The sequence below is a fragment of the Bubalus bubalis genome, chromosome 21 (genome assembly GCF_019923935.1).
Source record: "Bubalus bubalis isolate 160015118507 breed Murrah chromosome 21, NDDB_SH_1, whole genome shotgun sequence".
In the NCBI taxonomy this organism is placed as follows: domain Eukaryota; kingdom Metazoa; phylum Chordata; class Mammalia; order Artiodactyla; family Bovidae; genus Bubalus; species Bubalus bubalis.
The window spans coordinates 51,852,360-51,879,350 of record NC_059177.1 but is presented as its reverse complement, the minus strand read 5'-3'; the positions used below and the strand labels follow the sequence as shown (position 1 = coordinate 51,879,350).

Here is a 26,991-nt window from a genome sequence, read left to right as displayed (position 1 = left end):
TTAAAAAAGGCCTTTCTTCATGACAACTGGAAGCTGAAGTGTAATATAAAATTACACAGGAAGATACCTAGTAAGTAGCCTATGTGATATGCTTGTCTGATAAAATGGTATGATTTGGGGGAGGGAGAATGGACAACAATAAACTCTAACCAGTCTTCTAGATGTATTTGTCAGGGTGAAATTGATGAAGTTTTTGGTTATAAATTGATTAAAAAATTTTCCTCTGACTTCATGTTCTTAAGCTATTAATTATCGATAAATAAACGATAAAAACAGAAGGTGTGAATAGTCAACAATGCTGTTGGGAAGACTTTTATATTCCTCTGTGTAAGTGCAGACATCTGTTGGTTCAACAGCATGTTTTAAATGGAAAATCTACCGGCTGCAAAGCCTCCAGCTGCAGGAGAGAAAACACACTATTGTGTGGAGATCTGTGGCTTTCTTGGCTATGTTCAGGGTAAACAGGAGCTCGGCCATTCTGACCTCACTCTTTATTTACTATCCACTAATCTTAACTAGTCAATCTTAGAAATCAACCCTGAATACTCGTTGGAAGGACTGATGCTGAAGTTGAAGCTCCAGTATTCTGGTCATCTGATGCGAACAGCCAACTCAATGGAAAAGTCCCCGATACTGGGAATGATTGAGGGCAGAAGGAGAAGAGGGCACCAGAGGACCAGATGGCTGGATGGCATTACCGATGCGATGGACATGAACTTGGGCAAACTCCAGGAGATAGTGAGGGACAGGGAGGTTTGGTATGCTGCAGCCCATGGGGGTGCAAAGAACTGGACACAAAGAAGAAAACTCCTGAGTATAAATGTGCAGCAAGGAAAAGAATTGACAGGAGAATGCTGTTTCAGGCAGTACTGCACAACTGCATCTCTCCCCAGAGCCCACAGATTCTATATGAGCAATACAAAAACATTTCCCATACATTTCCCCACAAGGGCTGAGAACGGTAAAATCAATACCCACAAGCAGATATGACTAGACAAGACAGCCCTGAATTAAAGAAAAAGGAGTTCAGGAAAGAAGCTCTCTGCATACCAATGACACTGAAAGGACAGACAAGAACAAATGAAAATAGTGGTAAAAATGCAAAAGGAACCAATCTTTTTGAATACAGACAGACATGAAGAGAGAATAAGGAAAGTAGAAGAGGGTGGTAAAAATGAAAACGGAAGAGTTAATACACCACTAAAATTTTTCATGAACCATGACGGTTGGAACAATTCATAAAGTCAAATTAGAGCAAAACAGATACATGCGACACCACAAGGCCCAAAGGATCCCTAAGTGTGGTCTGGAAACTCACAGAGCACCAGGCCCCTTCACAGAAACTAAGAGATCAAAATAGTAACACTAGGACATTACTGTCTCACTTGTTATGCCGACATGTGCACAATGGTACAAAATCAACGGGGGGAACCACTGGCCCCTTAGTATGAATCAAGGAAGTGGCACCAGACGTCTTAAGGGTCATTTAATTCCTCATTACCACGTATTTGGAGAAACCACATAAACCAACTTAAACGTTTCCTGGATGAAATAGTAAAAATGATTTTTATTGAATCTAATTATCTTAGCCCATGTGTTTTCAATATTTGATGTTATGAAATGCCAGGCAAACAGGAAGACTACCAACTCTCGAAGCATCATAACTATCTAAAGGAAAAGCACTCATGTGATTGAGTTTCAAGTTCAAGTAGCCACTCTCTTCTCCAAGTATCACTGTCACTAGAACAAATTGCTAACACACCACAGTTTTACAGACACAGATGTTTGGCAGACACTTTCTCGAAAATAAACAATGATTCTCAAAATTATCACTCCAAGGAAAACAACTGATACTGTCTGTCGCCAACAATTAAGTGAAAAATGACAATTCTGAAAATCATGCATCTGCCATGAAAGCTTGTTCTACTCTCTAAAAGACTTCCTAATGAGATTGGAACCAAATATTATCAATTTGCATTTTTTGATATTGTATAATGAACTGCATCAACATTTGGAAGATCTGCATAAATCAGAAAACCAGTATTTTCCAACTTATCAACGAAAGATACTATGTAATCATACATGGGTATAAGATCCATTACTAGTTCAACAGGAGAGACCAACGGATTTCACACCAACTAACCTTTAAGAAACTACCAGTGGTCAAGGTTTAATGTGATACTGTACAAGCATACCTTGGAGATGCTGCAGTTTCAATTCTGATAAAGTGAGGATTGCAATAAATCGAGTCACACAGATATGTTGGCTTTTACAGTGCATATAAAAGTTATATTCATACTGTGCTATAGTCTACTAAGTATGCAATAGCTTTATGTCTTAAAAAAAAAATGCACTTACTTTCATTTTAAAATAATTTGTTGCTAGTGCTTCCTTGGTAGCTCAGTGGTAAAGAACCCGCCTGCCAATGCAGGAGACATGGACTTGACCCCTTGTCTGGGAAGGTCCCACATGCCAAGGAGCAACTGAGCGTATGCACCGCAACTATTAAGCCTGTGCTCTAGAGCCTGGGAGCTGCAACTACGGAAGCCCTGGCAACACAGAGACCATGCTCCACAACAAGAGAAGCCACTGGAATGAGAAGCTCAAACAGTGTGACGAAGAGTAGCCCCCACTTGCTGCAACTACAGAAAAGCCCCTACAGCAATAATGACCTAGAACAGACAAAAATAAATTAATTATTAAAAAAAAATACTTTGCTACTAAAAAGTGCTAGCTATCACCTGAAAGTAAAAGTCACTCAGTCATGTCCGATTCTTTGCAACCCCATGAACTATATGCAGTCCATGGAATTCTCCAGGCCAGAATACTGGAGTGGGTAGCTTTCCTCTTCTCCAGGGGATCTTTCCAACCCAGGAATCGAACCCAGCAGGCGGATTCTTTACCAGCTGAGGCACGAGGGAAGCCCAAGAATACTTAAGTGGGTAGCCTTATCCCTTCTCCAGCGCACCTTCCCAACCCAGGAATCAAACCTGGGTCTCTTGCATTGGAGGAAGATTCTTCACCAGCTGAGCTATCAGGGAAGCCCACAACCATCATCTGAGCCTTCAGTGAATGATCTTTTTGAAATAGTAACATCTAAGACCACAGATCACTGTAAAAAATATATAATTAACAGTAAAAAGTTTAAAACATTCTGAGAATTACCAAAATGTGACACAGACACAAGGTGAACAAATACTGTTGGAAAAATGGCACCAACAGACTTGCTTAATGCAAGATTTCCACAAACCTTCAGCATGTTTTTTAAAAAAAAGGGGGGGTGGGAGGGCAGATGCCTTTATCAAAGAATACTAATTATCTGAAAAAGCCATTAAGATATTTCTCCTGCTTCTAACTACATATCCAGGTGGTAACAGACTTGCCTAATAAACTAAAACAATATACCTAATGGACAAGCAAATTATGAAAATCCAGGTCCATCTAGTCAAAGCTATGGTTTTTCCAGTAGTCATGTATGGATGTGAGAGCTGGACCATAAAGAAAGCTGAGCACCGAAGAATTGATGCTTTTGAACTGTGGTGTTGGAGAAGACTCTTCAGAGTCCTTTGGGCTGCAAGGAGACCTAACCAGTCCATCCTAAAGGAGATCAGTCCTGGGGGTTCATTGGTAGGACTGATGTTGAAGCTGAAACTCCAATACTTTGGCCACCTGATGCGAAGAGCTGACTCATTTGAAAAGACCTTGATGCTGGGAAAGATTGAGGGCAGGAGGAGAAGGGGACGACAGGGAATGAGATGGTTGGATGGCATCACCGACTCAATGGACATGAGTTTGGGTAAACTCCGGGAGTTGGTGACAGACAGGGAGGCCTGGCATGCTGCGGTTCATGGGATAGCAAAAAGTCAGACATGACTGAGCAACTGAACTGAACTGAAGACAAACAGTTCTCCTCTGAAAATGGTTAATATGAAACCAAAGATTCTCTTTTTCCTACCCTTCAGAGTACAATTAAGAGATCTGCAAGAATTTCCAAAGACATAAGCAAACTGAAAAAAGCAACGTGCTGATGGACAGAGATATTGTGTATAATCACAGATTCATCACAGTCTTCACTTTTCATTCACAAGGTAATGTTTTCAATGGCAGATATTTTCAGTCCCTTTTCTGAAATCCTTTTGGGAGATACGGAGTTTGTATGCTCAAATGCATAGAAACTCTAGGGAATTAATCTACAATGACTGACATGGTCTAAGTTAAGAAAAACTGGATATGAAGAAATGCCCCAATTCAAAGGAACATCTGCTACCCAAGGCCAAGGAGATAATTATTGCCGTGTGAAAACAAGGGTCCAGAGTTGCTAGATCTTCTAATTATGGAGGAAGAGTTAGAAATCTAGGCTACCTTGGCAAAGTTTCAATATTTGTTAGTAACAGATTTAAAATAAAAAAACTCAACCTGCACCAAAATAACACATATCCAAGCTTGATCTCCCCTACTGACAGCCAGCACGTTATATATATGTATATCACAGCCAGTGTGATATACAAACTGTAACAGCCCAAGAATATTCTATTAAAACTCACTGCATGGATTTAATATTTTTAGGATAAATTTCAAAGGTATATTTAAAATGCTAGGCACAGAAACTTGGGACCCATAAGAATAAAGGGGCTCCACCATTAATGTGCTTACCTCCAAGAGTAGCAGAGTCTCCTGTTCAGTCCATTCTCTTCCAGCACTAGCACCTTTACTCTAAAGAAAAAATTCAGAAACTATTTAACTCATTCCTAAAGGCTGAATAGGGAGCTCATGAGAGCTCCTTTCTAAGTTCCAGGGACTGTTTTCTGCAAACCACCAAAATAAGTCCCTGAATAACAGGAATAAAACATGGAACTTAAACTCCCAAGAGAAAGGCTGTTTTATTTCAAAGATTTCTTGCTGCCTACCAAGAACTCATGGACTACTTAGACATGGATCACTTACACTACTTATTTCTACTACTTTGATATTTAAAAACACCTTTTGAATCTACAACAGCATAGCAATTTAACACATACTATGGATGCACTATAATATTAAAACATAAAACAAATGTTTGGTATACCTTGAAGGCTGTACTTTATCCAAGATTTAAGGACAAACTGTACCACACATAAGGCACTCTGGCAGACAGTTTACTCCAACTGCAACAGGTTCATATATCTCATATTTAACATCTCTTGATTAATAAAATCTCCAAGTGACTCCCTAAACTCCAAATCACTTTTTTCATGAGAATCTTTGATAACTTACAAGTGAGTTTGTGTCCTCTTGATTAATACTTTATCATTATGAGATGCCTCTATTTACTTCTGGTAAAACAACTTGTTTTGATGTCTATGTTTATAAATATTAATATAGTGATTTTGGCTTTCTTTTGCTTAGAAGGTATGTCTTTCCCATTCATTTTCATTCAGTATATGTCTTTATATTTTGAGTGTCTCAGACAATATATGTTCTTGATTTTTCATCTAATTTGACAATCTCTGCTGCTCAATTAAAACATTAAAACCATTAACATGCAATTCAGTATAACTGTTCCTATGGTCTTTATTCCTTCCTAACCATCATGTGCTTCCACTTGGAATCACTACCCTTCAACTTAAAGAATTTCCTTCAGCTTTCCTACACCTTGAGCTAGTTCCACCTTTCGAATGTCTGTGAAGGTCTTTACTGTACTCTCAATTTTGAAAAGTATTTCTATTGAATACAGAATTTCAGAGAGACAGTTTCCCTTTCAGCATTTAAAAATATTTTTACGTTGTCCTCTGGCTTCTGTCATTTCTGCTGAAAAGGCAGACATCAGTTTTATCATTGTGCCATTGACTTTAATGTGCCCACTTCCACTCCCACTCTCCTTGGTTGCTTTAACATATCAACTTTTAGAGTTTAAACATCAAATGCCCAAGTATGCTTTTCTCTGTATTCAATCTCTCTTATTCTGGGCATTGTTATTTTTTCATTAGTTATGGAAAATTTTTAACCCTTACACTTTCAAATATCAGTTCTGTGCCACTATCTCTCCCCTTATGGGTCTCTATTAATGATAAATGAATCATTCTTCTGACCATATCTCATGTGTCTCTTGCATTCTTTTCTCTTTGTCCTGTTCCCTCAACTTCAACCATTTTTTCTCTTGGTGTTTCAATATATCTATCCTATCTTTGGCTGTGTCCAGTCCTCTGTTAAACCCATCCAATGGGTTAATTTCAGGTATGGTTTTAACTGTTCAATAGGTATTTCATTCTTTTTATATATTCACATTCTCTGTTGAAATTTTCCATTTTCCCCTAATTTTCTTTAACATATTAATCAAAGTTACTTTTATATATCTATCTTCTAACCATACCATATAGTGACTTCTAAAAAATGCCATCAGATTTATGAAGAAAGCTCACCTTCTTACCCTACAGAAAGTAAAGCAAGTTTCTTACAGAAAATGCTGCTTCTTAGAAGTAAAAAGGAAAATTAGGATATGCTAGATTGTAGTCCATATGTCCCTATCAAAAAATCCTTACCTTTGCTAAGGTTTTCTTGGAGTAGATGTCAGTACGAAGACCAAAGTTCTGCAAATCAATTGGTTTTTCCTTGTTCTTCTCAGGAAAATTTAACATCTGCTGAGCAGCAGGAATCTATGAGTCAAATAAACAATAAATGGCTGTACTAACCTCTACAAAGTCAAGGGGACAGAAGTTTTTAAGGCTGTTTAATACTGGCACTTAAATGACTCCTGGTGGAGATTCTACAAAAAAAAAAAAAAACCTTTGCTAAACTAACAAAATTTCAACATATAAGAAACTTTTTTTTGCCTCTCTTAAGTCATAGAGACAACAAACAAATTTTATTTAATGTTGCACAGTGGGGGCAATTCCTTTGTGTTATTCCAATAGAATGATACACATAATCCGATTGACATAATTATCTTTTCAAGAACGTGTGCACAGATGTCCACTTTCCAAATGTTAAGGAAAGGGAAGAAGTTCTAAACAATTTAAACAGTCTGCTTCTTGATTACTGTCTTTGATGGCAGAGGTGATAAAGGAGTCATGAGTTATGAAAGTAAATCTGTAACATGATAAGATAAAGCACAGACTCTTGGGATTAAGGAGAGAGCATTATCTTAAAACATAAAACATTCTTATGGACTCAAACTTTTACAACAGATAAAAACAAACACAACCTACCAGCTAAGAGACAGCACAATTATATGACTATAACAGTAATTCCTGAATACAAATACTAGAAATGGTTGTCTGTTACTACCCAGACCTGAAGAATGAAAACTGAAACTGTTAGTCACTCAGTTGTGTCCGACTCCTTTGCGACCCCATGGATTTTGGCCCACTAGGCTCCTCTGTCCATGAGATTTTTCAGGCAAGAATACTAGAGTGGGTTGCCATTTCCTTCTCTGGGGATCTTCTGGACACAGGGATCAAACCCTGGTCTCCTGAAATGCAGGCAGATTCTTCACCATCTGAACCACCAGACCTGAAGAATAGGTGGTATTAATTTACCTGAGGTGATCGAAGATGTAGAGGAACAAGCCCCGAGGGGGTATCAGCTAACACATTGAAATGAGGAGTTGGAGGAGGCCCCATTGCCATGGGTCGACTTTCTGGATCCACTTGGTAATTAACAAGCCCCCACTGTTCTAAAAAGGCATGAACCCTGAAGGATAAACATCTGAAAGTTAAAAATCTAGAGAATGTACCTCATCATCTTCCTAACCATCATCACATTTCATTAAAAAAACAAACCAAGAAAACAAGTAAACACATTCTTTTGCAGGTTATGAACCTTCACAAAGTAACCGACAGTTTTGGTTTGAGAGACAGTCTCTACAAACTCAAAATAATGTTAATAATATAGCACCCCCAAACCAAGTAGAAAGCCTAATCTTTTCAACCACAGAAATGAGAACAAATACATGCCTGTATAGGTCCACGGTGAAAGAACTCACACATAAACCAAACTCACAAATGGAAATCTACTTTTTTTTTCTTTTCTTTAGACAGATTTAGGGCACAGAACTTATTCACTCCCCACCCTAACCCACTCTCTGTGGTCAGTTTATGATTAAAAGATGTAAAATGTGAATTTAAAAAAAAGATGCTACTTTAGGTATTTTATTAACCAAGAAAACATCCAGTTTAATCAGCCTAACATTAGCGAAGTACCACTAACCATCTGCAGTGAAATATCTGAGAAAAAGTCCAGACATTTTTACCTCATCACAGCACACACATCTCCAGTTAAGTTCCTCCGACAAGCAGTGCTGGTTAAATATTCTTGGGGATTTAGGCGGTATGTGTCAATCATGAAATTTCGATATGCCAAGTATCTAAAAAGTAATGGCCGAATTCGTTAAGGTGAACACACATCCTTTCAAAAACAGTAACTTATAGAGCAAAGTAGTTTCACATTCTTCTGGCAAATACACCAAAAAGTTAAAACAGGCCAATAAATCAGAGTGATATTGTACTGACTATTAACAGTCATGCATGCAACTCAGGTTAAGAATCCCTAAAACACAAAACAACTGTCTGCTAACATGTAACAATAAGTACAATAGAGTAATGTGATGAAGTTAATGTGAAGTAAAAGAAGCATAACCTTGGTCACAGAGGTGAATCAATAAATCCTTAGCTGCCTGCAAAATTTGCAAATAACACTTGGTTACTCAGGCTATCTCCCTAACTACACTACACTATACCTAGAATTTATTGTGTGCCAGCCTTAGGTCTAAGCACTTTTTGTGTGGTAACACATATAATCCTCACAATCTCTCTATAAGGTAGGATCTATTATTATTCCAATTACAGATGAAGATTAAAGAATTTGTGCCCAGACCACAAGGCTAGTCAGTGGAGCTAGAATTCAGCACAGTGTGGTGACTCTGACATTAGCAAAGATTAACTAAGAAGAGTGCTTTAAGAAGCCCCTGCCAAACACATCCAAATAGTCAGGTTTTCTAAATACTGATCCCATTAAAATAACTATCAGTATCCGGATCACATCTTTACATTTCACTCACATCTCTGGGGTCTTGGATTTGTTTTTTCCATTGAAAAACTCAGGAAGAGCACGCCGTTCAATCACATGAATACTGAAGAGAAAAGAGAGAAACAATTAAGAGTCCTCTTAGAAAAGCAAAATCCTGAAATCTGAGTTAAGCTTGTTTAATTTTCAAAGTAAAAATGGATAAAACCAAAAACTGAGCACTACTTGCAAAATTTAATTGGCCTGCACAAGTTCCTATGTATTAACAGTATGTAAAAATAAAACTAAAGAAAATATAATGTATACTAAGAAGTTAAATAAAGTTAAAAAACGATTTCCCTTCCTCACCTCTAATACTTTAACTACAGTCTTTCTACAGTCTTTCTATTCACATAACCAAACTCAAAAATTTCTACCAACACACTGAAGGCTTTAGATTTTATGGAATTGTCCTAACATACCATAACTAGATGAAGAGCCAGAAGATACAAGGAGTTCTTTGGAAATCGTAGGACAAAAATCACAGTAACTGGTATGGCAACAAATTGGTGAAATGAATAACCAAAAGACAGTGGAATTGACAATGATCAGTTTCTCAGATTCAACATTAGTGCACATTTCTAACCAGTCCTCGGAAACTCTGAAGTGAACTTAATTTTTTAATAGAGTTTAGTGACTTACTACTTTTAAAAAGATCACAGCACTAATTTTTAACATTTAAATAAAAGCACTGGTAATTTTATAAAATGTTACAGGTGATAAGCACTGTAGAAACCATGTAAAATGAATCAGGCCCAAAACATTCTACAAATGAACCAACTGTACATCTAGCACAGAAGTTTAGACATTAATGGCAGCTCAGTGGTAAACAACCCGCCTGCCAATGCAGGAAACAGATTCAATCCCTGGGTTAGGAAGAGCCCCTGGAGGAGGAAATGGCAACCACTCCATTATTCTTGCCTAGAGAAAGTCCATGGACTGAGTAGTCTGGCAGGTTACAGGACTGCAAAGAGCCGGACAAGACTACGCATGCACCAGCGTTTTTCCAGATGATACATTTTAGTTTCTCAGTGGCTTTCCATGTACAGAGATTGCATGGGAAAAAGCAAATCAACAGTCTGTGAATACAAATAAAAGCATTCACTCTTTCTTTATTTGCTAACATTTAAATTATTTGAAATGAATATTACCAAATACTATAAACAAAATCACCTGGAAACATCTAGGAAGATAGTTTCTAAGTTCAAATATGTTCCATAGATCTAGTATAATGAAATTCCAGTATATATTTTTACTATAAAAAGAGTAACTGTAAGTAATTACAAACTGGTTCTAATATACTCTGATGTTACAGGTTAGGAAGAAGCCAAAAAAACAATTTCACCAAGAACAAAACACATAAGCGTATGTAATCACAAACACTTTCTTTTTCAAAATCTATGTCTGAAGTACTGGCAGCCGATTCCTTAGGTTATGTGAATGAGTCAAGTAGTGGAAGGAGTGGTATCCAGAATTAGAAAGCCTGAGTTCTTCCAATGATCAACCCTGCAACTGAAACACCTCAACTGAGACAGCAGTTAGCTCGTCTATAAACAGGGATATAACTAATACCTCTACTGTCCTTCTAATAGCACACTTTGTGACATGCAAATGGAAGTGTTTCTGGAACCTATAAAAACATACAAAGTTATTTACTGTTATGACTTTCTCCTTTTTTGAGAGGCGAATGCTAGTTTCTCAAACCATTCTGAATCTTCCAAATTTAAAACTCATTTAACATCATAATGAATGTAACGAAGACTGACCTTCAAAGTAGAGCTATTTACTTATTCTGTTTCAGCTTCCACTTATTCATAACATTGAGAAACAGCATGAAGAGTTAAGTTTTAAAAAGTATGCTGAAAAGTCTCACCAGTAGAGACCATACCTTCTGGTTTGGGGAAAAAAAGAAGGTATGACTCAAGCGGACCATCCACCCTATTCTTTTAAGGTGGTTTTATAGATATGTATTCAGGTGTATGTGTGTATAAATATATGTATACACATACACACACACATATATATGTATATAAAGATATACAGGCACATATATCCTTAAAAATGACACAAAAACCGTTGAAAGCAGGCAAAATATCCAAACAGGACGAAGAGATTCAGAGTGAGGGTGGCATCACTAGACTAAGTATACAGTCTTCCAATGAAAGGACCTTAAAGAAACTAATCTATTTAGAGTTCTGGTACATTTATTTTAAAATAAAAAACTGTCAAACAAAAATCAGCCTGATATGAAACAGTTACACTTCAAAAGTAATCAAGAAGTAAGATATCTAGGTCTGCATTTATTTCCATCCATGTTCCAAGGATGCCACAGTGGTTGTGGTAAATGACAAGGAGGATGCTGAGATGGGTGTTTTCTTCAACTCTTTTACATGCCAGGGTTTATATGTGAAAGAGCTCCTGTTTCCCGTTAACATAAAGCCATGACTGGGTAGTCAGAGGAGTTTTTCTTTATGTATTTCCGTAACATTTAAAAATCACAGGGCTTCCCTGGTGGCTCAGTGGTAAAGAATCCACCTGCCAATGCAGAAGATGGGGTCTGCATCCCTGGTCCAGGAAGATCTCACAAGAGCAATTAAGCCCATGAGCCACAACTACTGAGCCTCCACTCTGTTACTCAGAGTCCAGGAAAGTACGACTACTGATCCTGTGTGCCACAAGTACTGAAGCCCGTGCACCCTAGAGCCCATGCTCCACCACAAGAGAAGCCACTGCAAATAAGAAGCCTGCATCCCACAACCGGATAGCGGCCCCTGCTCATTTCAACTAGAGAAGAGACTGCATGGCAATGAAGAAGCAGCACAGCCAAAATTACATACACAAAATTATTTTTTAAAAATCTGTTTAAAAATCATATAATAAACATCAGTATTTTATAATAATTAAATACTCAAGCCTTTGCCTGTCTGAACTAAAACTGACGCCAAATGAGTTAGGCTTAAGTTTATAAAATTTGATAACCCTAAGTTACAACATAATCTAGTTTCTATCCCTAAGTTAAAACAACTAAAAGAACACATTCCAGAGTTAAAATAACTTTCCATCCCCCATCATCTAGCGTGATAGGGATTACCGATGAGAGGACTTGGGCAGAAGAGCACAGTACTGTTTCAAGGCAAGTGTCCCCACTCCTCAGTGCCAAGTTCACAGATATAAGCACACACTCACCAGTTATAATCAAACCACGATGCATAGCTAGGAATAATAATGTGATTGGTCTGCTCAGTCACATTATCTTCACCAGGGTCAAGGGATCTACTCTGATCACCTTTGCCAGGATCTTCATCTTCCTACAGAAAATAAGCCAAAGTTGAGAGACATAAGGAATAGCTTTCAAACTTCTGACAGCAGTTTACAGAAAATGCAGCTAGCTGATCCAATTTCAAGGACTAGGAAAACAAATGTCAAGGAGAAATAGCTTTTCACAGTTTTTAAAGGTACCTTCAAAAGATGTCCAGATGAGAGAGCAGATTTTATTCCTCCTTTTGAACAGATCGGGGAATCAACTCAAAGGCGGCCTGAAACTTTTTCCACAGTAGCCTGCATCGTATTTGTCTAGTTTTCCCTAATCCTAGGATCAGAAATCTAAATGACTAGTTCTCAATTTATAAGGAGGTTAGCTCAATGACACTAGTAAAACCTAATGATAAAGTTTCTCCAATTTCAAAGACTGAGTATTAAGCATCCACCAACAGCTATATGTGCATTACCTCACTTACTCCTCACAGTAACAGCAGGTACTATTTATCATCTCTTCTGTGGATGAGAAAATGATGTACAGAGCTAACGACATCAACAGGACAAAGTTTCAGAAAATCCAGCTGGAGGGCCTGCACTGTTAACCATTCTCATGCCGGAAACTAGCTGGCTTTTATCATATTTATGGAGGTTTTACAAATGAATTCACCTAAAAACCTGGCTTTGCTAATAGTAATTGCAAATACCACTGCACTAGGTCAAAACAAAAGAATACTTTTATACTACAATAATCACTTTTAAATAATATCATTTAACATATAGTTTATATTCAAATGGATCCAAGTGTCCCAGAAATGTCTATTACAGATTTTTCTCCCCAAATCAGAACCTGATCATGGAGTCCAGATACATCTCTTTGGTCTCCTTTAACCTCCTCTTCCTTTTGCAAGGAGGAGAAGGAGTTTTACGATGGCTTGTAGAGTATGTTCCAATCTCTATTTAACTCAATGATTCCTTATAATTAACTTCACATTAAATGTTTTTATCAAGATACTATAGGAAATAAATTTTTTGACACTGAGGTGTTTTCAAACTGTATAGGGTTATTTCTATTAACCTTTTATCTGTGGTGCTTTTACTGTTTTAACCTTATGAAACTCTTTTAAGAAAGCACTCAAGTTTTGAATCATATTCTTTTATAATGGTTCCAGAGTTTAATTTCTACATTTAAGGTAATTCAACCTATATTTCCTGGTAAGGATCTAGTTAGTGCTAGAAACTTAAGACAATAGTTTCCTTAAGATCAATGAATATCAAAAAAAATTTAAAGTATGAAAGCACTAAGGAAACTGGTTGTTACTTAAATAATGTTAAAGCAAAAGTGTTAATACTGATTACAAAGGTAAGAAATTTTATTTCCCAAAGCAGGGAAGCTAGTGAAAACCATGCTTATGATTAAGTTGCTTTTGTGCCACAGGTTTTACAAATTAAATGTGATTCAATTCAGAAAATTTTCTTGAGGAAAAGCAGGGAAAGGCTGGCACTGAAATGAATAAAAGCTGACAGTCTAGAGTTTAATCATCTCAATGAGGAAAATAGCAGAATGACACTGTGGGAACAGTTACTGGAATAACCACCTCTAACTGTCTTAGCTTTAAGTTATACAAAAAACTTGTCCACAGTTTCAAAATTACTCTTTCTTGATGTTAAAAATGTGGGAGATTCTTTGGCTTGTATTTTGCTCTCTTTGACTACCACACAATACTATATACTCTAAATGATGACATCTCCTCACAAGCGTAATATTCATAAATGTTAATAAGTTGATGAATACAGAATACTTCTCTGAATACAGAAGTTTGATTTCAAAGAAAAAATCGTAAGAACGATCCAGTTAAAAAGCCATCTACACAAGAGTTTCTTGAAATACTTTTCCTTGAAATCCTGTCATGAATATTTTCATTTCATGAATGTATAAAAAACAGTAAATGTCACTATGGGGAAGTTCTCTGACTCACTGAAAAAGAAAAAAAAGAACTATTCATTTCCAGCATTAAGGAAGTTATTTCAAGGAGATTAAGGATTAGTTACACATCTTAACACAGATTACAGCCTGAATAAATAGTGGGGCCATTTATTTAAAGAGAAGCAAACCCTGCCTGAAATCCAACATCATCCAAGAGCTTAATTATTCTTATGTCTCCAGAGCAGAACCGATGAAACATGAAGTAACTGTAAAACTCAAAAGAGGTAAAGAGTATGATCAAAAGCTTCATCAGTCGTGGACTGGGGCTGCACTAACAGAAATGGGAGTGAGAAAATCAAAGCAAGGCACTGTCCCTGCTCACCTGGAACACTGTGCAGCTGATTATTCACATGAAACCAGGAGAGAAATGGAACCAGAAACCACAGTATATGAGAAATGCTGACCTGGGAGAATGGCAATTCCTCCTGATAACACTGTAGGGGGTCAAGAAAGACAAACTATTTGGGGGGGGGGGGGGTAGGGGTTTTAAACAAAAATTTTAAAAATCAGAAGGATCTCAGAATATTTCTAAGGACACTTGTAGTTCAGTATGTCTACTGCTGAACACACAGGACCCTTAAGAGTTACCACTGCACCAGGCCTAACTAAATAAATCATTACCTTTCCTCCTGTCGTGACTGTTTCTTCATCCTGCTCATCTGCAAAATCAAACACGGAATTGATTTAACAGGTAAATGCTCTTTGGATTACTTGGAAACTTTAAGGTTTAAGGAAATGATACTGGACAGAGACAAGGCAAAAAGGAGAGCATTATTAAAGCAAATTCACTGTGAATAATTCAGTAAATGAGATCTGTACACAGGAGCATAGAGGTGAGTAAAAATTCAAAGCACAAATCATTAGATTTCCAACAATAGGGAATTTATAATTAATTACTGCTTGGCCTACAATCTTAGTCACAATCTTACTTAATAACAGGTAAGGGACTTGATTAGGGCTCCAGCCTCCTGAAGTTCAGTGAAATGAAGTAATGACATTTCAGATCCCAGAGGAAATGAATAAAGAATGCAGAGTAAGAAGGAGGTGATAATCAATCCCTAAGGACAAAGTTCTGGTAAGAGTATTTATATACCTTCTGAGGATAGGGACTCCAGGACCTAAATGCTAGCCTTGCAAAAGAACAGAGGCAAATCCATGTATAATTTAAATAGCTGACTTCCATAGCAGAAAGGCAGATAAATTTCCACAGTGGAAAGGGTAAGAGGTTACGGCACAAATAATTACGTTATTAACTTCCTGTAATATTTTTATTTTTAATATAATTATTCTAAGTCTTGGCAGTGATGAAGCACTGTAAAGCTGAAAGAGAATACAAGGAAGCCATCTTTTCAGTATTTTGCCATTATTCATTGAGCAAATATTTCTAAGAATCTGCTACTTGAAAAGCACTAAATATGGAGAAGGAAATGGCAACCCACTCCAGTGTTCTTGCCTGGAGAATCCCAGGGACGGGGAAGCCTGGTGGGCTGCCGTCTAGCGGTCACACAGAGTCGGACATGACTGAAGTGACTTAGCATAGCATAACAGCTTTCTTCACGGTCCAACTCTCACATCCATACGTGACTACTGGAAAAACCATAGCTTTGACTAGATGGACCTTTGTTGGCAAAGTAATATCTCTGTGTTTTAATATGCTGTCTAGGTTGATCGTAGGTTTTCTCCCAAGGAGCAAGTGTCTTTTAATTCCCTGGCTGCAGTCACCATCTGCAGTGATTTTGGAACCCAAGATAATAAAGTTTGTCACTGTTAAAAAAAAAAAAAAAAGAAAAGCACTAAATAAACTGCTCAGACTAGGGGTCAGGATCTCTAGCCCACAGGCTAAATATGGCCCACTGCTTGTTTCTGTAGGGAATCTGGGGAAGCGACTTGGTGTGTTCCTAGTTAACTGATAGGAAGGGTGGTGCACTGCGCCTAGACTGTGGCACAACACAGCTTGTGATGAATTTCTGTAGTGTGAAATTTTGGTGTGTTTTAGGCAGAGGGTACCGTACATGACCAATAAGAACAACGATCTTGGACTCTCAAAGGGGCTTCTGTGGCTGGAAACACTGCACGCGTGCTGCCACAGGAAGAGTGTACTCCGTGCGACCCCTCAGGTGAGCGAGCGCACGGGAGGAAGCCTGCATGCAGACTGCCTGTGTCATCTTCCCTTACGATCTGTTCATGCTGCCTATGTCGCTCTGATATATGTCAGCGGAGGGTACAACTAAATGCTGAGTTCCACCAGTCCTTCCAGAGAATCTCCAAACCTGGGCATGGTCTTGGGGATTCCTATCTCACCTGTAAGTCAAGAGTGATTTTTGCATTTTTGAATGATGAAATTTAAAAAATTAACTGAAATTCAAATTTCAGTGTCCATAAATAAAAGTTTTATTGGAATAAGCCATGATTATTTGTTTATATATTATGGATGGCTGCACCTGCATTATAATGGCAAACTTGACTAGTTGTACCAGAATGCCTAAAATATTTATTATCTGGCCCTTTTTAGAAAAAAAGTTTGCCAACCCCTACTTTAGAGGATATAAATACATCCTGTAGATGATATAAATATAGTATTTTAACAGGTAATAAGGAACTAGCGTTCCAACATTTAATTTTATTTATTATCTATTACGCACCAGCCACTGTCCAAATGCTAAAGACACAATGATGAAAAAGAAAAATCCCCTGTATTTATGGAGCTTACATTCCAGTTATGAGTGGTAGGAGACTGAAGAGAAAATAAAAGATACCGAATGCTAACAACTGCTATACAGAAAATAAAAACAATGTATTTCAGAGAGGAATTGAGTGGGTAGATCTTTCAGAGCCCATATACCGGGAAGCCTCTCTGAAAAGGTGACATTTAAGCTAAAACTTGAGAGAAGGACAAAGCAAGCATTTCACAGAGGGAAAGAAGCCAAATCAAAGGGCCTCAGATGGGGATGTACCTGATGACTTCACAAAACTGAAAGACGAGCGAGCATGAGAGAGAGGCTGAAAGAAATGAGCAGAGTGCAGTGAGACAAAGCGCTGCACTACCCAAAGACCTGGATCTGGATCTGTGCTCTCTTAGTAGCTGTGCGCTTAGGAATGTTCCTGAACCTCAGAAGCCTTCATTTCCTAATCAATAAATTGGGGCTAACATGGTTTTATGCAAAAATGCAAACATTTATAGAATGACACCTGACATGTACTCATGTAACATAAAGATGGACATTGTTCCTTGATTTTTAAGTTAGAAACAAATAGCCACAAAGAAGCAGTGTGGTAAGTTACAGTATTACCAACATTAGTCCTCCTACTCTGCACAGGGACTATTTTTTCAGAGGAAGTGACTAACAGAAAGAAATCTGGGTAAAGCTGTCAAAAATGAACCTTTGTCCTTTGGGTCATAGTAAACCAAAGGATAATCAACTTCTCACTAGATGCTGGTAGTACAATAATCGCTCTCTGGTCAAATTATACTATTTCATTTCAGTTTAACAGATTTTTGTCCTTGAGGGAGTCTTGGTACCTAATGGAAATACTTCTGATAATACAATATACTGATTCCTAGATGGTGGTACAGAGTCAATGTTCTCCTCCTGCCAGGTATGGACACATGCACTCTCACCTCAGCCCCTGGATACTGACCTTTTAGAGATCTCAACAAAGAAATGACTGCGTATACTTAGCTTGGTGGCATATAAGGCAAAATATGGATCAGTTAAAACAATGAACAACTCTGAACAATTCCCAGTTGATGGATCAGTCAGGTTATAGCCAATGCAGAAAGTCAAATGCTTAAATGATCCTTGGTAAGCCTGTTGGTCCGTGGATGAAAAGTCAGGACAAAAACTTCAGATTCCAAAGAGTCAAACCCTTCAGTTATGGTCAGCAGCATCCGCAAGCACAGCCCTCCTGACTGAGACCTCTACCTGCTCACTAACATAAAGGGAAGATCTCCTATACCTAGCACTAAAACTCTTTATCCAGTCAGGACCTCATTCCTTCCCTAACCATGGCTTCAATCTGACTCCTCCGATAAAGTCTACTACAAAAATACTACAACAGACACCTCACTTTTAAAAGAACAATCGTCCACTCCCTTAAAACTATGGAATAATTCTTTTTTGGGATTTAAGTTTTAAAATATAAACTAGCATTCTGTTTAACAAACTGTCTCAGTGAAGATTATTCAAGTCTTAAGAATATTTTACACTGCCACAGCACTGAGAATATAGAACAAAATACTGTATATCATTAGCTTTTGTGTTCCTGGCCTTTCGGTCAGTGGATAAGTGATGGTTATAAAACAGACAATATAAACTTATGGATAATGAAAATTATTACTAGCTATTTAAAATCTATATTGTTACTAATGTTAAAAACAGCTATGAAAGAAGCATTTTGATAGTAACTTTATTTTGTTGACCTAATAGCACCTCTCTATAAACTGTCATCAAGAGACTTTTCTGCTTTACTTTCAACATAATCAAAAACAGAATCATCCACTGATGTCCAATGACAGGCTTGAAGCCAGAAAAAGCAGGATGTATTTAGTGAAATGAAGTAGAAAAACACTCCCAAACACCCACACATGTCTGCCATCAAGAATCACAGCAATTAATTTGAAATACAGAATTCACCTGACTAGGAGATAGTAAAGCCATAAGGAGATCTTGAATATCCCCATTAGGTCTAAAATCCCATCAATTCATAAATTTAATATATACTGAAAATACTAGGATTCCCTTTGACTTTCACAAATGAACAAAGTAATTGAGATCATTACTTCATATATAACTTTCATGAAAAAAGATGTTTCAAACTATTTTTAAAAATTGGAACAAATGACTACACTCTTTTCTACCCTCACAGAACATCCAAGAGTTAGACCTTACTTGTGAAAATGTACTTGATAACCTGAAAATACAGTAGAAGGATGATGTGACTCTCATTTCATCCTGTTAAGGAAACTTTCTGTTGGCTTACAAAGTATTAACAGTTACCAGATTTTTGTTCTGAAGACATAATCAATTTGCACATATCATGAAACAAGTATTCCAGGCAGATTATTAAAAGTGCATTAACTACAATTGTTTTCTTAAAACTCAGATATTCTGATTTAGGTATCATACTACCACATTTGCTGGTTTGCAAGAAAACATTATGCTGAGAGAAGGAAATTCGTTAAGAATGCAAAGAATGGACCATAAGAAATTAAATTTCCTAATAGGTAACTAAGCAACAATGGTACTAACCTAGCTATAGTAAGTATCTGTGCTGGAAAGCACAGCAACTGAAAGTGACACCTCTTAGTAAAGAAAGGATTCTCAAAGGACCTGACATATCTCTGAGACAAAACAACATGAAACTATAGATTTTGATTTTTACCTAGATCTGCCACAGTTCCTCCTTTAACAGGTGTATTTTCACTATCTTTCTTTGGGTTTACTAGAAAGAAAGAAAAAAAAAATCATGCTTTAAGGGGAAAGTTCTACTTGTTTTTAAGAAAACAGAATAGAAGATTAAAAAATACATGAATCTCAGGGCAACTCTACTGTCATTCAACGCTCACCTCCAAGTAAATATCTTAAGCTCAGCTAAGAAATATCAACAAAGTAACAGACTATATTTTGTATTAATTAAATAAGCACAACTCTTCTGTCATCATAGAAGTAAACAATACAGAAATACAAAGAAAACCCTGAAAAGAACCTTTTAACCCCTTTACCAAAAGTATGTTTTATTATTCTTTTGTGCATCCCCATTTGTGTGCCATTCATTCAGACAGACAAATTGAGGGAGCACTGATACCTTTCACATTAGTGGAGACTTAAAAACATCCCGAGGGTTTTAAATCTTACGGGTGTAAAGTTATCATTCTGTGCTTAATCCTTAGTATTCTTTTTATCTCATGTTATAATGCACCTATGTATCTTTCCATGCATTTTTAGTTACATCTTTTTTTGTTCTTTTGGCTGCACCACAAGGCATGCAGGATCTTAGTTCCTCAACCAGGGATCAAACCTGCACCCCTGCAATGGAAGCACAGAGTCTTAACCACTGGACCACCAGGGAAGTCCTCTTTCATTTTTAAGAGGCTCTGTGTCCATGAGTGGATCAGAAGGTAACTAGCCCTATGTCAACGGAAACTTAGTTTATTTATCTTCAATTTTTCATTTCTCTGTAATCAACATTCTTTTATACTTATCTTTACAGAGACATGCAATTATTTAATAGGGATTCTGAAATTAAGACTGCTACTGGATGTGTACCTTTTCATTTTGGCCACACCACACAGCAAGCATAGGAATCTCAGTTCCCTGACTAGGGATTGAACCTGTCCGTGCCCCCTGCGTTAGAAGCACAAAGTCTTAATCAGTGGACTGCCAGGAAAGTCCCTGGATGTATCCATTTTTAAATTTAAGAGATAGCCAAATCATGTTAAGTGGCTTCATCAATTTATACTTCCACTGAGAACTAGGGACATACAGCAAAGAGAGACTCATCCCATGGCACTGCTGAGAGTGAGTAAATCACAGCTAACATTCCCATGTCTACGCAAAAGGATACAAACCATTTTTTGGAAGAACCACTTCCTCTATGTTGGGTACAGGTGTTGGGTCTTCCATGTCCTTGGTAAGATCTTCTTGCTCATCTTCCTCTTTCTGACTTCTCCGCTTCCCATAAAGACTAGCTTGGCTAAGACACAAAAGATATGTGAGCACAACAAGACTGACTACAGCTACTTATAGCAAACAATTTCAGAGATTTGAACTGTATTGTTGGGAATCTATGCTCAGAATCACTTTAAGAAACAAACATAAATCCAAACAAATTAGATACATTCCCCAAATTACATCTAACCTGTCAAGAGGAAAATAAAAATTACAGTGCATAAGAAATGGCCACAGAAATCCTACAATTCAAACTGGAGACAGTATCCTAAAAGGCAATTATATCAGTGTAGCAAAAAAAACTTTGCTTTGGAAATACAGCAAGTATTTTAAAGATCATAAAGAATCACACAAGAAATTTTCTCAAAGATATATACAACTACGTGGGTGGTTTGGGTTTTTTTTCTTTTGGTTTGTTTGTTTTTTGTATTCTTCCTGGCTCTCTGTATCATCCAAACACCAGGAACTGCAAAGTAAAATCACTAAAGGCACTACTAACATTTAAATTTGTAAAAACTGCCATTGCTCTTTCATCAATTCAAGCAAATCAACATCTATTTTTAAAACTAACACACACAAGAAAGCCTATTTAAAGTTCACACAAGAATGGACTGATTCCTTATCTTGAAGAATTACAGGAACTACCTCATTTAAGGTGATGTGTATTGACACAAAAAAAGGAATACAAGGACCAAAAAAAAAAAAACCACCCTCAGAGAGTTAGATCAAATGGCAGTTAAGCTAAACCTTGGGAACTAAAACAATTCACTAAAAAGTTGGCTATGTTTCAGGATGAGTAAAAGCATAAGAAAAAAAAAATTTCTGTTTTGGGATAATACTTTAGAATATACTGACAAGGAAATGAGAATGGAGAAATAGAGTGAAGATTCCTCACACTGCTGAGAGAATGCACACAGCTCTCTTTCTATAGCGACAATGTGTTGGCACAGGTGAGACTAAGGTATAGAGTGTAAAATAATTTTTAAAATAAAAATTATAGGAAAAAATTTTAAGCCTATGAAATTAAAGGGGGCAGACAGATCAAATACTTTAAAAGCAAGAAAAGATGCAAGGAAGATGAATATAACAAGTGTTAGGAAAACAGGTTTCAAGATGTTTTCATTAGATAGAGTTTTCTAAGGGGGAATTTAAACGAGCAAAGTCCTGCTCATTAGAAGGCAGATGCATACATTTATTTGGGGAACGTCAATGTGGTGGGTTTTATACTCAAAAGAATGACACTTCCCTGGTGGCTCAATGGTAAAAAACCCACCTGCCAAAGCAAGAGATGCGGGTTCAATCCCTGGGTTGGCAAGATTCCTGGAGAAGGAAATGGCAACCTAATCCAATAGTCTTGCTGGGAAATCCCATGAACAGAGGAGGTAGGCAGGCTACAGTCCATGAGATCACAAAAGAGTTGGACATGACTAGGTGACTATAAACAACAATACTTACAGTAGAGGCTAAATGCCACCACCGTGAGCTTCCTGGACATAACATTTTGGTTCTGTGGCCACTGCTATCCTAGCAGCCCATCTTAGGCCATAAAGGGAAAAGTAACATATCAATTTCAGGCCCCAAAACACTTGGAAAAGTTGTTATATTACAGGTAGCTCTGAAATCTCTGAACATCAACAGTGCATTTCAGAATTTATGAAATTTATTTCCTAAATTTGTAAGTTTAGGAAATAAGGTTACCCTCAACGCCCAAAGAACAATCTATTTTAACAACAAATACATGTGACTTGACAAAGATAACAAAAATCTTTTCTGTATCTGTGACTAACTCATTATTATTATTTATGAGACTAAGAGTTTCTTAAATTCTCTAAAAGCTTCTACACATGTTTAAGAATGCTTCAAGTAACCTTTCAAGAAATAGTGTGACTCAAGGCATGCTCTGGGCAGCAAAAGGCAAATGTGGCTAAAGAAAGTCACAAAAGGAAACCAATGGAAAAAAGATGTCTGCACTGTGAAGATCTACTTGACAACAGCCAGAAATTCAACTAATTCACTATCACATGAGAAGAATAAAGTTTGGAAACTCTCATCTTCTAAAACTAAACTGTAACCTTTAAGAAACTGTTTAAAATATATTTAGAGCTAGACAACCCTGAAATTATTAAGTATTTATTTAATATACATTTATTATGTACATAATATATACTATGTATTATGGACCATCTGTTATCTACTTCAGGGCAGGAAGACCTATACAAGGTCTTTAAAGTCTCACTTAATCCACACAAGAACCTACTCAGTAGAAACCAAAACCTCCACTCAAGCAAGATTCACTAAATACAAATGTGACTCACTGAACAAGGCACTACACTGCTATACCATGCAGAACATAAAACAGAGGTTCACTCCTCCGCAAGTCACTTGGATCACGTACAGGACCAGGTGGTAAAATCGGGGAAAGACAGTACCAAGTCGAAGCTAGACTTCCTACAGCCAAACGTCCCCTGTAAAGGTAAAAATCTGGGAAGTCCTTTAGAGTTTGTTTCAGGGCCTCCTACATCACAGTGCAGTTCTTACCCTTTCTTCCCACTCTTCTTCCGGGATTCTGTGGGTGTGGGGGGCGGAGGGGAAGGTGAATGTTTCCTCTTTCGAGCATTAGCTGATGCTTTTCTATCTCTTCTCTCTGGACTTCTGACTGGCTAGGAAGAAGGAAATGGAAATAAATATCAGCCAGCTTTGCTGATGTCTCAGTTTCCACAAATCCTTGTCCAAAACTAAAATTTCACAAAGAAGATGTCAAACCTACTAGCTCAGAGTAAATGAAAGGCACAACATAAAGCATCCTGGACCATTAGCAGCCAGAAGACTTTCCCTACCTTTCTGGTGACACACCATCGATAAATACATAAGAACCATCCCACAGGTATTCAAACTTTGCTAGAGAACAGACATGCTCAAACCCTGTACAACTAAAAACTGTTCTTGTTCAAATTCTGTGTTTCGGGGGGTGGGGGAGGAGGAGGGAAGAGAAGGGAGGGGAAACATTTACAATAACCACTGGAAAAAACATAGAACACATGCTATTAAATTAATGAAATACAAAGACTGGCTGAATAACCATGTGAAAGAGTACCAGAACCTACTCCTAGTTCATCATTAAAAGAAATACAAGAGATGATTCAAAAGAAGTAAAATTTAATAAGCCTGCAATTTTTTATTTAAAAGCCAACCCACAGGAGTAAAACTACTCCTGTTTGCAGATGACATGATCTTACATATGGAAAAAGAATCCACAAAAACACTCTCAGAGCTAATAAATGAGCTCAGTAGAGTTATAACATGGGCTTCCCTGGTAGCTCAGCTGAAAAGAATCCACCTGCAATGTAGGAGACACTGGGCTGATTCCTGGCTCGGGAAGTTCCCCTGGAGAAGGGATAGGCTACCCACTCCAGTATTCTTGGGCTTCCCTGATGGCTCAGACGGGAAAATCCACCTGTAATGCGGGAGACCTAGGTTCGATCCCTGGGTGGGGAAGATCCCCTGGAGGAGGGCATGGCAACCTATTCCAGTATTGTTGCCTGGAGAATTCCCATGGACAGAGGAGCCTGGCAGGCTATAGTCCATGGGGTCACAAAGAATCGGACATGACTGAGAAACTGAGCACAGCACAGAGCTGTAAGATATACTGAAAAATCAATACACAAAAGTCAGTCTGTAGGTGATAATTACAAATTTAAAAGAACATATCATAATAAATACACCTAAAATGATCCAAAGTATTGTATCTGAGGTTAAAAAAAGAATCAGAGATTAAAACATCAATTAAACATCAGTGTCCTCTGATATCCTCATACTGCTTACAACTATCCATTTCCTTTCAGAAGCTCTGTAGCATCAAATTTAGAATGTGGATTATTTTACAGGCTGATCAAAGAAGTTTTTGTTTGTGTGTGGCCACAACCAAGTGGCATACAGGATCTTAATTCCCCAACAAGATACTGAACCCATTCCCTCTGCAGTAAAAGCACAGTGTCTTAACCACTGGACCACTGGGAAATTCCCCTGATCAGAGAAGTTTTAAAGAAAATCTAAACCACGTATCTCTGATTGTATAGTCTGAAGTTAAAAGTTTTAAAGGGGGATATTAGTTTTTATATAATCCCCCCTAAAATAAGTGAATAAACAACCTAAATCGGAGCAGGAGTAGATCTGAATAATGCCAATTCAATAATGTAGTGTGGAAATCAGAGTATTTCCAGTAACAAAAGACTGGGCTTGAAATACATTAAGGAGAAACAAATACATAAGCATATAAGTGAGATGGCTGAATGGCATTGCTGACTCAATGGACATGAGTTTGAACAAACTCAGGGAGACAGTGAAAGACAGAGAAGTGTGGTGTGCTGCAGCTCATGGGGCTGCAAAGAATCGGACATGACTTAGCAAATGAACAACAACAACATAAGTGGGGGAAGAGTAAAATTTTAAAAAAATTTAAGTCAAATGCCAAAGAAAATAGGAATTTAAAAGATATGAAAAAGACTCAGCTTTTAAATATTTTTTTCTTAAAAATAAAGAATCTTCAGTGTGTGACAAACAGTTTTAGTAAGAAAGTCTCAGGGCTGAAAATAGGTACGAAAGAACTGTATGTTCTAAATTATTTGTTAAATGTATTATGTCTCAAGATTTTTTTCAGAAAACTAAAATACAAGACAAAAAGCAAAAATGTTAAGTGTCCCCAGCAAAATAGACTTCTGGACTCACAGGTGCCCATCTGAAAAAACACGAACACATGCCAGCCTTCTTCTCAGTCTCAAGTGTTTCTCTAGTGACACACCCACTTCTAAACTTGTAACTTATAAGGAAACATGGATAAATATCTAAGTGGCTTAAGGATTAAGTGTTAACTGTCAAGTTCGCCCATCTCAAAAGAGAACTGAACTATAACTTTTGAGATCTTTAAGGCCTACATGTTATTGTGTGTGCTAATTCACTTCAGTCATCTCCAACTCTGTGCAATCCTAGACTGTAGCCCACCAGGCTCCTCTGTTCATGCGGTTCTCCAGGCAAGAATACTGGAGTGGATTGCTACACCCTCCTCCAAGGGATCTTCCCCACCCAGAGATAGAACCTGCGTCTCTTACATCTCCTGCATTAGCATGAGGTTTCTTTACCACTAGTGCTACCTGGGAAGCCCAACAAAGTTATTAAAAAATATTAAAACTAAATCAGTTTTCCTGTGGAAAATGATATTTAGTTTACAAAATTCATACTCAAGATCTAGAAACCAAAATCAGTTGTACTGCCTTACATACTGCATGACCCACTTTAAACCTTAATGACTCTCTGAGACTGTCATGCTCCTTTTTGGGAGACGCCAGCTCCTGAGATGGTCATTATGGTCATTTAGTAACTTTTTATAGACACTTGATGGCTGATGAGCCTTGCTTTGTACGTTAGTTTATTAATAGGATTTGATAAGATACAGGCCAAGGAAGAAAACACCAAGAGAAAAAAAAATGGTGCCAAACCAAATACCTCTTCATTCTTTGTTGAAATTCGCTGACGAAAACTCACGGGCTTCCTGTTCTCATCCACCTCATAATCCTCCTCATTCATCCATTCATTGAAAACATCAGTGTCCAAAATCCATTTTGCATGAACCTAAAATCACATCAAAGCATGAAGAGCTACATAAATAATAAACTGCTACAGTTTTAAAGTACTCAAAACGAAACAAGCTGATTTATTATATTAAAAGCTTCAATTACATACAGTTTAAAAATATAAGACTATTAATGACATATGAGTAGCAACTTAACCATGTCTAATTTTTATTCCATGTCTTTGATTGAGCAAATAGTAAAAAAGCATCACAAGTTTTGTGTGCACTGAGGTTTTGATAATCAAGACCCTTAAAGTTTATAATCATGTCCTCTTTTATTTCGTTTTATTAGGATATAACTGAAAAATAAAAGTGAAGGCATTTAAGGTGTACACTGTGATTTGACATGTGTACCCTCTGTGACGGATTCCCCGCCCCGGTGAATCCATCACTGCACATATTTATCTCGTGTGTGT

The 26,991-nt window shown here is 37.4% G+C and overlaps 1 protein-coding gene across 2 annotated transcripts in view; it reads right to left on the bottom strand.

Annotated features, from left to right (window-relative positions):
- Window positions 1–26,991, bottom strand: part of SMARCC1 (SWI/SNF related, matrix associated, actin dependent regulator of chromatin subfamily c member 1) — a 124,747-nt gene that overhangs the window by 57,885 nt on the left and 39,871 nt on the right. For both annotated transcript variants that reach the window (XM_044933790.1, XM_025272391.2), the window contains exons 9-19: window positions 26,449–26,574; window positions 23,488–23,609; window positions 20,850–20,974; window positions 19,664–19,723; window positions 14,903–14,940; window positions 12,226–12,347; window positions 9,035–9,106; window positions 8,228–8,341; window positions 7,515–7,668; window positions 6,519–6,632; window positions 4,654–4,713 (exon numbers count right to left, since the gene is read on the bottom strand). In XM_044933790.1, the coding sequence (XP_044789725.1) occupies window positions 4,654–4,713; window positions 6,519–6,632; window positions 7,515–7,668; window positions 8,228–8,341; window positions 9,035–9,106; window positions 12,226–12,347; window positions 14,903–14,940; window positions 19,664–19,723; window positions 20,850–20,974; window positions 23,488–23,609; window positions 26,449–26,574 (1,107 nt within the window). The remainder of the gene's footprint in view (window positions 1–4,653; window positions 4,714–6,518; window positions 6,633–7,514; window positions 7,669–8,227; window positions 8,342–9,034; window positions 9,107–12,225; window positions 12,348–14,902; window positions 14,941–19,663; window positions 19,724–20,849; window positions 20,975–23,487; window positions 23,610–26,448; window positions 26,575–26,991) is intronic.